The following is a 13,356-nucleotide window of genomic DNA, read 5'->3' on the forward strand; positions in this document are numbered from 1 at the left end:
CTTGAGCAGTTGAACTTGAACTAATCAAATACACAATTTAGCGATTTAGATTTAAGCAATAGGCTCTGATACCATGTCAAATTTATCAATGAATGAGAGTGAAATTGATAGAGTATAAAGAGAAGAAGAAGAACCGAAGAAAACTTGGAGAGAAATCTAAGAGATTCTCATTTCTTTTGTGCTACAGTAATGAGGTGTACCTCATATATATACACATATCAGCTAACTACTACTTTAATTGAGTAAGCTTACATTTAACATAAATAACCAATGCATTAGTTAACTAACTAACTATTACACGTCAGCTTGCTATGCTCTCAATAATTACTCGAAATCATTACAAAACTCATAAATTTAAATTCTGGATCCGCCTCTATTTACGTTATAACAACATATAACAGGAAAGTCTAATTTTACCAAGTGTAGCGGACATTGTAACTTGTAAGTGTAAATACAATAAATTTTTCGGAACGGAGGGAGTAATATGTAATAACTATAAATGCAATAAAATAACTTAATTTAATAATCTAAATATATTTAACTATCATAGACAAAGATCACTAGAGTTCTCTTTTCAGTGCTTTTGTCGTCGCCCGCCTATAAAGAAGCAAGCCACCGCAAAACCAAATTCATAACATTTTGCGCTTAGCTGATGCAGCAGAGAGGTAGAAGTTGTAATTGTAAATCGAGGTCCTTTTCTAGATCTCGCCTTGCTATTGAAGGCTTTTAGCTGCAATTGAAAGATCACAGGTTTCTAATCAAACAGTTATCACAACCATGGCTGCCATTGACATTGCTGCTGCTCCAGGTAGTAGAAATGTTCATTCTTTTAATAACTTACACTTTTAAACGAGATAAGATAATACATACGGTTTAACATGATATCAGAACGTGTAGAAGTCTTGAGTTCAGTCTTTATGTCACCCATTTAACTAAAATATTTCTACATTTGTCGGTCCGAAATAATCATATCATACATAGAGGACATGTTGCAGATTAAGATAAATAAATGTTTGATGTCTCTAATTACTATGTATTTGGATGAGAGTGTGCAGACAATTTAACTTCGTGGTTTGTGGATTTTTGTTTAATTGGACTTCTGCTAATGTTTTGATTATGAATTAAATGTGGTGTGTATTAGAACAAGAGCGTGAGATTCAAAAGAGTTATTGGATGGAACAAGCTGCAGAACTCACTTTGGAGGCAATGATGCTTGACTCAGAAGCATCTGATCTTGACAAAGAGGATAGACCTGAGGTACATTTTTCTGCTTGGTTTTTATTATTTTTTTCTCAATTGCTTCCGCGGCCATTAATATAGTCTGGATTGCGTAAAAATCAGTTCTTTTTGGACTCGTCGTACTCTTTCCTAGTTTCCTTGTCTGAATTTATAAGTTTGCTCTTTGTTCTGAGTTATTTTCATGGAATATTCAATAAGAGAATTTATCCTTTACATCAACACTTATTAGCATTTAAAGACCATACTTGTTCAATGAAATGGCAGTTGATCAAGAATTGTTAAATGTGAAATTTTCTATTTAGCTATTTTACTTGAGGAGTTCAGAATCAACACCAGATTGTTTCTCTGTTTCATAGTTGAGTACGAAACCTTATTATTTTGGTCAAATTGAAAAAGAAAATGTTCGCTATATTTATCATGAGCGTCAAGGATTCACCAAATTGATGCCTCCCCTTTACGGTAAGTGTAGGTGCTTTGCTTGTGACCTCTTAGTAGCAAGTGTTTGTCCTTTCAATATTGCCCGAATCCTGGATCAAACATTGGTTATCTGTTACTTTCTCATGTCTGTTACTTGGGGTCTCCTTTTTCATTAAGATAAAGGGTGTTCCTCTCTTGATTGTACTAGCTTTTCTAGTACCATGGAATACTTGTGCACTTTCAGAATTATTTTTCGGATTCCTAGTGACAAAAGAAGTTGGGTTTGATAAAGGTTTAGTGTGTTTCTAATTTGTTTGACTCATAGTTGTCAAGCATTTTGCTGATGCATTCAGCTTAGTTCTTAATTAAGTTTACTGAGGCTCATTCAGAAGTTATAGTGCTGATCGTGCATAATATATGCAGCTTATTTGCATTGGGACTTCAATAATTAGAAGAGGGATTTTGATTCAAACCCAACTTACATTGACAAAGTTTTATGGTTATGCGTGGTGGTTCATGTATTTAGTTTTAACTGATGTGCTTTGCTTATATAACCCGTCCTTCTTCTTTTGGTGGTTGAGAACCTATGGCTTCATTGAGTTGTCTTTCTATCTAATGTTACTATATGTCTAAAAGGTTGTATATCACATTTTTGTGATGGTTCATTTTGTGAATTCACATCAGTTGCTGCAAGAAAATGTGTTGACATCCACTTAAATATTTGAGATTTGTTGATGGTCGTGTAGGTCCTCTCACTGCTCCCCTCGTATGAAGGGAAATCTGTGTTAGAACTAGGTGCTGGTATTGGCCGTTTCACCGGTGACTTAGCCGAGAAGGCTGGGCAACTTACAGCATTGGACTTTGTTGAAGGCGTGATTAAGAAGGTTCGAGGCATTTTACCCTTGAGACATTTGAATTTTCTGTTTTTGGATGAACCTGTGAATGAGTTGGTCCCGAGATTCACTTGTCGTTGCTTCAAGCTAGATAAATGGTGATAAATCTAGTGAATGGATTTTCTATACTTGCTCATCTATTAATTCGCTTCTTTGCAGAACGAAAGCATCAATGGGCACCACAAGAATGTCAAGTTTATGTGTGCTGATGTGACTTCACCAGATTTGACATTTTCACCTGAATCTGTGGATTTGATATTTTCTAACTGGCTACTGATGTATCTTTCTGACAAAGAGGTATTCTTTTTTCTTTTAATTCTTCCGTGCTTCCTGCATGAAAAGTTCACTAAGGTTGCATGCTATACAAATTGATGCCAGTAAATTGTTTGTAAGCTCAAATTTGGGAGGCATTAGCCATGACACAATGCTTATGACATAGTGAGTATGATGGTGAAAATATTGAAATATTAGTTCCTTCTAGGCGAACTTTTGTTAACACCCCTTCTTCGTAGGAAGATTCCGTAAACTTTATGATTGCGCGAAAAAAGAAGTATTGATAGGCACATACTAAACTATGTCAAAGACACATGAGATTTAAAATGCCATGCTTGATCAATTTCATTTTAACATCATCTTCGAAGTATGTAACTTTTTTCGCAGTGTCAGCGTCTAACAACTCGACCAGCATATATCATAACAAAGATGTAGCCCATACGCCAGAACATGCTTACAGTAGGATGGCTAATAAGAATAATGTGCCACAGCCTACAGTTTATATAACTTCTCATCTATCCACCCATAGTTTTGGAGCTGTAAAGTAGTTTAAGGCTTAAAATTGTTGGTCTATGGTTTCACTCATCCCTGTAAGGAACTAGATAATTTGTGTCAAAATTTTCCAAGCAAGGCAATATTTTAGATTCAGTAGACTACTGCTCCAAATGTAGATAGGAACATCTACCATGGATGATGATTATAGTAAACTGAATTTTGAAGGGTCTCTCTTGCTCTTCATGCATTTTTCTTTCAATTCCAATTTTACTGATTATTATTTAACATTTAAGACTTCCCCTTTTTGCAGGTTCAAGACCTTGCAGAGAGAATGGTCAAATGGTTGAAAGTTGGTGGCTATATATTTTTTAGAGAAACCTGCTTCAGTCAATCAGGAGACAGCAAGGGAAAGAACAACCCAACACACTATCGAGAGCCTAGGTTTTATACAAAGGTCATCCAAAAAGTGCTTTTTCCATTCACACTTGACAACTAACACGAGTCACTGAAGTATTATCATAATTCTATGTGCATTTTCTCTCTTTTTTCCTTTCCTGGCAAATTTGCACTAGAAAGAAAACAATTTCTTTGGGAATATCCTAGATAAAGAAAATCACAATAAGTTTATATCTGTATTCAAGTCATAAGTGCGTTGAGAGTTAATGATGAACACTCAATTACCAGTTTGTCTAGTCATCTTGTTATTCAAGTCCTTGCTTTATAACAGCATAAAAGATTGCATGCAGGTGAAAGTCAGTCCATAATAGTCATAAGCTTCTTCTTTGCTTAAATTAAACAACTTGAATTGGTTGTTTTGTTATCTTCTTCTGATTATAACTTAATGCAGGTTTTCAACGAATGCAATTTAAATGACGGTGCTGAAAAATCATATGAACTTTCACTCATTGGCTTTAAGTGCATTGGAGCTTATGCAAGGACCAAAAAGAATCAAAATGAGGTACTATTTTTTTTCTTTCCTCATTACCCCTTGCTTTATATGGAATAGACCTGACAATACAATCAATGTGTTCTTGCTGCTTGCGACTTGCAGATTTGCTGGATATGGCAAAAGGTTCATTCTGCGAATGACAGGGGATTCCAGTATTTCTTGGACACTGTTCAGTACAAGTCTAATGGCATATTGCGATATGAACGTGTCTTTGGACATAGCTTTGTGAGCACAGGAGGAATAGGTATTTTTCTCTTAACATATCAACTTGCAAGTTTGCTGTTCTACTTCTTTCTTTCCAAAAACGGTTATTTAATCCTAGATTTATCTGTTAAATGGAGAGAACCTCCATAGTTGCAGAGGAATTCTCAGAAGAAGCTAAAGAGAGAAATGGAAATTGTACTGTTCCATTGATTTCTGATACCTCACAAATGAGGAGTATACATGGTTATATACTACTCCTAACTAACTTAACTTACAGCTGTCCTTACATTGTTGGACAGCTGATTAACTACTCAACTAATCACTAACTACCTTCTTAACACCCTCACTCAAGCTGATGGTTTGAAGATATCCTTCAGTCCCAGCTTGGGCATTAAGTGATCATGTTGCAATCTTCCTAAGCTCTTGGTAAGGAGGTCAACTTGCTGCTCTTTTGTGGGAATGTGATGAGTTTTCACTGCACCTTGTATGATTTTCTCTCGTACAAATTGACAGTCAATGTCTATGTGTTTAGTCCTCTCGTGAAAGATGGGATTAGCTGCAATTTGGATTGCAGGCTTGCTGTCACAAAAGAGATCAACTGGTAGACTCACATCAACCTCTAGCTCTTTGAAGAGTCCTGTGAGCCAGGTTATTTCAGCAACTGTGTATACCATACTTCTGAATTCAGCTTCAGTAGAGCTCCTTGCATCTGTGTCTTGTTTCTTAGACTTCCACGAGATCAAGGCATTCCCAAACTTAACTAGGTACCCTGTTACTGATTTCCTAGTCTGTAAGCATCCATCCCAGTCTGAATCACAATATGCTTTCAGTTTATCTGAGCCTTCTGAAGACATTAGTAAACCAAGACATTAGTAAACCAAGACCTGGAGAAGTCTTGACGTATTTCACAACTCTCAGAGCAGCTTCCCAGTGAGACTGCTTAGGCTTGTGCATATACTGACTTAATGTATGTACTGCAAATGCAATATCAATCCTGGTCATTGTAAGATATAATAGCCTCCCTACTAGTCTTTGATATGCACCTATATCTTCAATCAGTTTGTCTTCACACTCAGAGGCTCCTACAGCAGTATCATACTCCACAGATGTAAGCTTCAAATTGGTCTCAAGAGGTGTTCCTGCAGGTTTACCACCTGCAAGTCCCATCTCAAATGTCAGCTCTAAAGCATATTTCCTTTGGCTCATAATAATTCCATCTTTTGAAGTTTTGATCTTGCAATCTCTATTCCCAAAAAGAACTTAAGTTCTCCTAGATCCTTCATTTTGAACCTGAGCTTCAGATCATTTCTAGTCTGAGTTATCAGACCTAGACTGTTTCCACTTATTATCAGATCATCCACATAGACTAACACAACAACCAATTTAGCTTGAACTTTCTTTGTAAAAAGAGAATAGTCAAAATGACTTTGAATGAAGCCCAATTGCACTAAGGCATCAGTCAGCTTCCTATTCCACTGCCTGGGTGATTGTTTCAGGCCATACAGTGATCTATGAAGTTTGCAAACCTTGTGAAAAGACCTTCCCTGGCTTGCAAACCCTTGTGGCACATCCATGTAGACCTCTTCTAGGAGTTCACCATGCAAGAAGGCATTGTGAACATCCATTTGGAAAAGAGGCCAATATTTGGCTGCACCAACTGCAATGACTAGTCTTACAGTCACCATTTTTGCTACAGGGGAGAAAGTTTCAGTATAGTCAAGCCCTTCTTTTTGACTGTAACCTTTAGCCACCAACCTAGCTTTGTATCTCTCAACTTCACCTGAGGATGTATACTTCACTTTGAACACCCATTTACAGCCAATAGGAACCTTTCCAGCAGGTAACTCTACTATAGACCATGTGTGATTTTCCTCTAAGGCTGAGATTTCAGCCTTCATAGCTTCAACCCATTTAGGATCCTTGACAACCTCAGAGTATAACTGTGGTTCTACAATTGCAGAATAGGAGGATAGAGCTTTGGCATAGGAGTAAGAGATATTCTCATAACTCACACATGCTGAAAGAGGATAAGAACAATTGGCTTTGCCTTGAGAGTGAGTAACATAATCTTTTAGCCAGATAGGAGCTTTACTGGTTCTCCCAGATCTTCTAGGAGGTGAGGCTTCTATCAATTGATCATTTGAGGTAGGCAATTGAGGAGTAGGCTAATCATGAGGAAGACCAGTTGGTGATACTGGTTCAGGTTCAGCAGCTACTTGAGTTGGCTGATCTAAGCTATGATAAGCAGTTGAAGTAGAAAGAGGAGAAGATATAGGGAGAGATGAAGAGATTGAAGAGGGTGAAAAAGAGGATATAGAAATATCATTAGGCATTAAGACTTGAGGAATTTCAATGGTAGGAAACAAGGAGAGTAGAGGAGCTAAATGTTGAAAGGGAAAAACATTTTCTTTAAACATAACATCTCTACTTACTAAGAACTCCTTGGTGTGAATGTTGTACATTCTGTACCCCTTTTGGTTCATAGAGTAGCCAAGGAAAACTGCAAGTGAGGCTCTAGGTGAGAATTTATCACCTCTTTTTTCGTTTGTTATATATCCTAGACAATCAAAAGTTCTCATTTGTGTCGGTATTTGACGATCTTCCAAAAGAGTTGAATGAAAGCCGAAGATAGTCCTGTGTTGGTAGCCTGTTCATAATGTAGACTGTAGTTAATACACATTTCCCCCAGAATCTCAGTGGAACACTTGCTTGAAATCTCAGTGCCCTAGCCACATTGAGTATGTGTCTGTGTCTCCTCTCGGCTACTCCATTTTGCTGTGGAGTATAGACATATGAACTCTGATGAACAATTCCCAAAGACTACAGTAATTCTGTCATTTGAGAGTTAAAGAACTCACACCCATTATTTTTTCTTAGGAATTTTACTGTACAAGAATGAACATTCTTGATCATAATGAAAAACTATCTGATGGCAACAATTACTTCAGCTTTAGAAGGCAACAAGAAAACCCATGTAAACCTAGAATGATCATCTAATAGTCTGAGAAAATACTTCTTACCAACATGAGTAGGTACCTTATAGGGCCCCCAAACATCAGCATGAAGTAAGTGAAAACATGCAGTAGCCACAGAAGTGCAAGAGGAAATGGAAGCCTTGTTTGCTTAGCAATAGGACAGACAGTACATTGCTTGGTCTCACTATTACGCTTGAAATGTTGAAAACATTTTAACTTTCTCAGAACATCAATTGGCACATGGCCTAATCTCCTATGCCACAGAGATACACTTGAACTATCATCCTTTATTGTATGTACAAAAGATCTTCCCGAATCTGACTTGTTATTTCCTCCTCCATTTGTTTGGTCTTTGTTACCTGATATGTAAATGTAAAGGCCTTCATCCTCTTTACCAATCCCCTCACTCTCCCATTGAAGAGGTCCGGGAAAAGACAGAAGTCAGGATAGAACAAAGCCAAACATCTAAGTTCCTTTGTTAGTTTTGAAACAGACATAAGATTATATTTAAAGTCTGGTATGTGCAACACATTTGTAATTTTCTGTCCTTGTAGCACACTTGTAGACCATGTATGTTTTACACTTTCTATCTTTCCTGTAGGTAGATGAACCTTTCCTATACTAGATTCATCAGCATTTCTAGATTCTTCTAAAACTTTGAGACTTTTTACCATGTGATTAGAAGCACCTGTATCAACTATTCACCTAACCTCAGCTTCACTAGCTACAGAAGGTGAAGTCATACCTGCTGACATGGCATTACTTGGTGGATCACCTTGACTTGAGGATGTGATGCTGGACTTGCCCAAAAGATGCAAGATCTAATTGTACTGATCAATTGTAAACTGAGGCATTCCTACAATCACTCCTTGGCCACCCTGACTAGTTGAATCAAGACTATTCTGCTGAAGTCCTGCAAAGTTAGTTGCAGCCTCAAAGCTTCCACTATTAGGACCATTATTGGTTGGAGGCCCTGTGTATTGAGCAACATTATTAGGTCTAGCCTTTCTTTTTTGCTTGAATTCTCCAGGATAGCCATGAAGCTTGTAACAAGTGTCCCTTGTGTGACCTTTGTATTTGCAGTAGTCACAGAACAAATTGTTCCTTTTAGGCTTGTAGTTACTTGAACCTTGATAGCTTCCTTTTCTACTAAACGTAGCTATTCCCTCATTTACTGCAGAGGTTTGAGCAAAATTAACTACAGATCTTCTACTTTCTTCTACTATTATCATAGAATAGGCTTTGTTTAGTTGAAGTAGGACTCATCATTATAATCTGGTTGCTAGATTGGGAGTAGTCTCATTTAGACCCATCAGAAACTGCAGCAACCTGTGGTTACCAAAGTGTTCTGCATACTTCTTCGATTCCTCACAGCCACATCCCGGGCAAGGCATCAATGCATCAAACTCTGCCCAAAGTTCTTTCAGCTTAGCAAAATATACTAACACAGAGGAGATGCCTTAAGACAAGGTAGCAATTTGTCTGTGCAAAAACAGAATTCTAGATCCATTAACCTTGCCAAAGCTCTCTCTAAGATCAGCCCACACTTTCTCTGCACTAGTTGCATATACCATGTCACTCAACAACTCATTACTAACTGAGTTCATGATCTACGACAAAACTATGGCATTACATTTTTCCCACAATTCATGTAAAGTAGGAGGAAATTTGTCCTTAGTATATCTACCATCAACAAAACCTAATTTGCTCTTGCCTAATAGACTGATTCGCATAGAGCTGCTCCACATAGCATAGTTCTCATGTCCAGTTAGTTTGATTGAGATGAGAGAACTACTTGGAGAATCAGAAGATTGAAGAAATAGAGGATGATTTTGATCGATCACTATACCACCCACACGACTTGGATCTGCCACTGGAGTTGCATCAGTGGTAGTGTCCTCAATTCCTGTGTCTAAGCTAGCACCAATACCTCCGATCGCCATTGAAGAATGAAGAAAACGAGAGCTTAGAGTAGCAGCAAGCAAATTGAACACGAAGAAAAAGAAGAAGAAAAATACCTAATTACTCAAAGACGATTCAACCTAGGAAGGGATGAATCGAAGCAATTACACAGATGTCTGACGAGTTTTAGAAACTCAAATCAATTTCGAGCCGTCCGTATCAATCAAACGTCTTCACGGGCTCTGATACCATGTTAAATGGAGAGAACCTCTATAGTAGCAGAGGAATTCTCAGAAGAAGCTAAAGAGAGAAATGGAAATTGTACTGTTCCATTGATTTCTGATACCTCACAAATGAGGAGTATACATGGTTATATACTACTCCTAACTAACTTAACTTACAACTGTCCTTACACTGTTGGACAGTTGGCTAACTACTCAACTAATCTCTAACTACCTTCTTAACATTATCTACTGTTCTCTGATTCTGTATTTCTTCTTGAGCAGACACTACCAGAGAATTTGTTGCCATGTTGGATCTTCAGCCTGGCCAAAAAGTCCTTGATGTTGGCTGTGGTATCGGTGGAGGTGACTTTTACATGGCTGAGAAGTATGATGTTTATGTTGTCGGCATTGACCTCTCAGTTAACATGATCTCTTTGGCTTTCGAGCGTGCTATTGGTCGCAAATGTGCGGTTGAATTTGAGGTCGCTGATTGCACAAAGACAACGTATCCCGAGGGAACATTTGATGTGATATACAGCCGGGACACTATCCTTCACATCCAGGTATTTAGCAGTCTTGCTATTCGGATGTGATTTTCAGTCTCTCTTTGAAGCTTCAATATTGTCACCGACTAGTTATCTTCGACCTCTTAGCTCCGGTGTGAATAGTTTGATAGCCATCTCAATCATTATATTAAATTCTTCGTCGGCCTAACGGTTGAACAATGGTGTGTTTGCAGGACAAACCTGCATTGTTCAGATCTTTCTATAAGTGGCTGAAGCCTGGAGGCAAAGTCCTCATTAGTGACTATTGCAAAAAAGCAGGACCAGCATCAGAAGAATTTGCAGGGTATATCAAGCAAAGAGGTTATGATTTACATGATGTTGAAGCATATGGCCAGGTATACATTAATCTCATACATACTAATGTGTCCCAACTCCCATCCTCTTTCTTTGCTAGTGGTTTTAGAATGATAGAGCTTCTTTATAATTTCACAATATAGATGCTCAGAGATGCTGGTTTCAATGAAGTTGTTGCCGAGGATCGAACTGAACAGGTGTGTCTTCTGTGACTTGATTGTGTAAATATTGTTTACTCCGCAGTGCATATATAGAACTTAAAAACTCTTCATCCCCCCCCCACCCCACCCCACCCCCATGTTTCATTTTGAAGACATTGATGCAAACCTGAAGTGTATGTTACTTGGATTGCAGTTCATTAAAGTTCTACAGAAGGAGTTAGATACTGTGGAGAAGGAAAGAGAGTCATTTATACAAGAGTTTTCTGAAGTGAGTGCATTATCATATATTATGTACATATATTGTAATGTCTAATGATTGTTGATGTATGATTTCGTCTCATTTTATTTCTGATTTTAACTTTACAGAAAGACTACAGTGATATAGTTGGAGGATGGAAGGCCAAGCTAATTAGGAGTACTTCATCTGGTGAGCAGAGATGGGGTTTGTTCATTGCCAAGAAGTGATCATAATTGTCCAAGTGCATTATATCCTCTGTTAATTTATGCACTAAAATCTGAATTTCTTGGTTTAATACTAAATATTGTGTTGTCCTCTGTAATATCATCATCTACCTGCCTTTAGGGATGAATATCAATGTGCTGTTTGATTGAATCTTATTCTTCCAGAATTATGTATGCAGTTGCCTTAACAAGGTAAAGTAAAATGACTTTAAAGAGAGAAAAAAAATAGATGACTTTAGTGGACAATTGCCACAAGTGGAGAACCATTCAGAAATTCAACTCCTTCCTAACTATACTCTATCCGGTTCACTTTAATTAATTTTTTTACCTTTTTTTTTATCGACAATATTTAATTTTTTCAGACATCAAAAAGGATTGTACTTCTTTAATTTCCAAAGTTGTCTTTAGAGTACTAAAGAGACTCAACGTATATGTTATATTTTCAATGAACAAATTAAAGAGAAGTAAAAATTAATATGATTAATGTTATTGTTAATTAATATTAAAAGGTGAATTTCTTAATATGCGTGAAAATAACCAAAACAAACCAATTAAAATGGATAAGAGGTATATTTTTGTCCGTATATGTAGAAAGGATCTAAGTTTGATGCAACAATGATTTTGACACTATCAATTTAGTTTGACCCGTAATAGTAAGTTAGTGACCATTATTAGCATGTCACTAGTAATCAATGCTTGTAATATTAATTTAATTACTTTATGAATTTAACTCATATACACGTAAAATTTTCTCACACTATTGGTCTATTTTACTGGCTGAGCAAGGCCAAATGTACTAGAAAAATGAAGAATATATTCTACTATTAGATTTCAATTTGAGAGGGCTAAATTTAAAATTATTTATTCAGCAGTAAATTTAGCAAACTAATCATGCATTAAGTATTATATTTGCTCTATAAACTAATGATTACTTGAGGATTTCGATCTGCAATTTGAGGTGCTTTTTGCAATAGAATTTGAGTCTTGTTAAAATATCAACTCAACTTAGCCGTTTCTTAAATATAAAACAGAGTTAATTTTATCCATAGTCATTGAATTTTTGTGTTTGTTACCCAAAAGTTACTTTTTTTTTGTTACGTTAAAATTATTCAACTTTGTGTTCATTACACAAAAGTCACTTTTTTTCTTTTGTTACAAAATAATCATTTCACTTTGCTCTAGTTATCACAAAAGTCACATTTTTACTTGAAAAGTCTATTATACCCTTGATATTATATAAACCTTCATATTTATGTAATACATTCTATATTATATACTATATAATATATTTTTAACTATGTATTTTATTTATAGATAAAATAACTTAATAGTATTTTATTTATTATTTTTATAATATATTTGTATTTTTTCTTAACGTTAATTTTCAAAATATATTAGTAGTGTTATTATAAGTCTTACTGGTTTTTTTAAATAAAGAAATAGTGAAAATAGGAAAAATGAGAATTATAATTTTTTGGTTTTCTGCAACTTCATTTTTTTTGTTTCCCACTCGGTGTCCGGTGCCCGCATTGGAGCCCGACTATATCCGAATTCGCTCCGCGTAGGATCTCATTCGGGGGAAGCGCTCCCTACCAAGGATTTTTTCATACTCAGGACTCCAACTCGAGACCTCTGGTTAAGGGAAGAGCAGTCTTTGTTGAAGAGTGATTCAAAACTTTACTGCGTAGTAAATTGGGAATGGATAGTTTGGTTGAACTAGTCTTTTGGTTTCTGTTAAGTAGTTTCCTTTATTTACTCAAGTCAAGTTAGCTTTGCTAATAAAGTGCAGTAGTGGGTTACAGGTCCTAGATATTAGGTCTGTTTTGTTTGTCTCAGCCTATATATATGTGGCCATATGTTGTTATCTCCTTATGTCAAGCAATATTAAAAACAAAGTTGACAACTTTAAGTTCCTTTCTTCTCTGTTTCTACTTATTTTCTACTCTCTGCCCAACAAATTTGGTATCAGAGCCATTATGGTCTTGTGGGCATTTGAGCGAACAACTTGGGTTCATTGGGTATTGAGTGATATTTTTTTCTTTTTTGGGTCTTTCAGGGAAACACGAGAGAAAGAGAGACAGAGGGTTACTTTGGCTTTTAAAAAAAAACTATAAAACAATGGCAGCACTAGTTGGATTTTCTTTTTCTCAACCACTCATACCTATTTTTAATGGTGAGAAATATGAGTGGTGGAGCATCAAGGTGAAGACATTGCTCAAATCGCAGGAGCTATAGGACTTGGTGGAGTATGGGTTCATAGAAATATTTGAACCCAATGAAGAGGAGGAGGAGAATCTAAAAG

At 36.5% G+C, this 13,356-nt stretch overlaps 1 protein-coding gene across 1 annotated transcript; it reads left to right on the forward strand.

Annotated features, from left to right (window-relative positions):
• Positions 1-561: 561 nt before the first annotated feature.
• On the forward strand, positions 562-11,251 carry LOC107812762 (phosphoethanolamine N-methyltransferase 1). The gene is made up of 12 exons (XM_016637931.2): positions 562-808; positions 1,142-1,257; positions 2,403-2,540; positions 2,709-2,846; positions 3,628-3,771; positions 4,165-4,275; positions 4,369-4,510; positions 9,854-10,134; positions 10,311-10,472; positions 10,575-10,628; positions 10,786-10,860; positions 10,959-11,251. The coding sequence occupies exons 1-12, from the start codon at positions 778-780 to the stop codon at positions 11,055-11,057; spliced, it is 1,491 nt and encodes a 496-aa protein (XP_016493417.2). The 5' UTR covers positions 562-777; the 3' UTR covers positions 11,058-11,251.
• The last annotated feature ends 2,105 nt before the right edge of the window (positions 11,252-13,356 follow it).

Source organism: Nicotiana tabacum, chromosome 8 (genome assembly GCF_000715075.1).
Source record: "Nicotiana tabacum cultivar K326 chromosome 8, ASM71507v2, whole genome shotgun sequence".
Classification (NCBI taxonomy): Eukaryota; Viridiplantae; Streptophyta; class Magnoliopsida; order Solanales; family Solanaceae; genus Nicotiana; species Nicotiana tabacum.

Bases quoted from the DNA above. Each gene is read 5' to 3' on its own strand.
- LOC107812762 (XM_016637931.2), top strand. From the start codon at position 778: ATGGCTGCCATTGACATTGCTGCTGCTCCAG. The intron at 2,847-3,627 runs GTATTCTTTTTT...CCCTTTTTGCAG, and splicing joins TGTATCTTTCTGACAAAGAG to GTTCAAGACCTTGCAGAGAG. The intron at 10,629-10,785 runs GTGTGTCTTCTG...CTTGGATTGCAG, and splicing joins CCGAGGATCGAACTGAACAG to TTCATTAAAGTTCTACAGAA.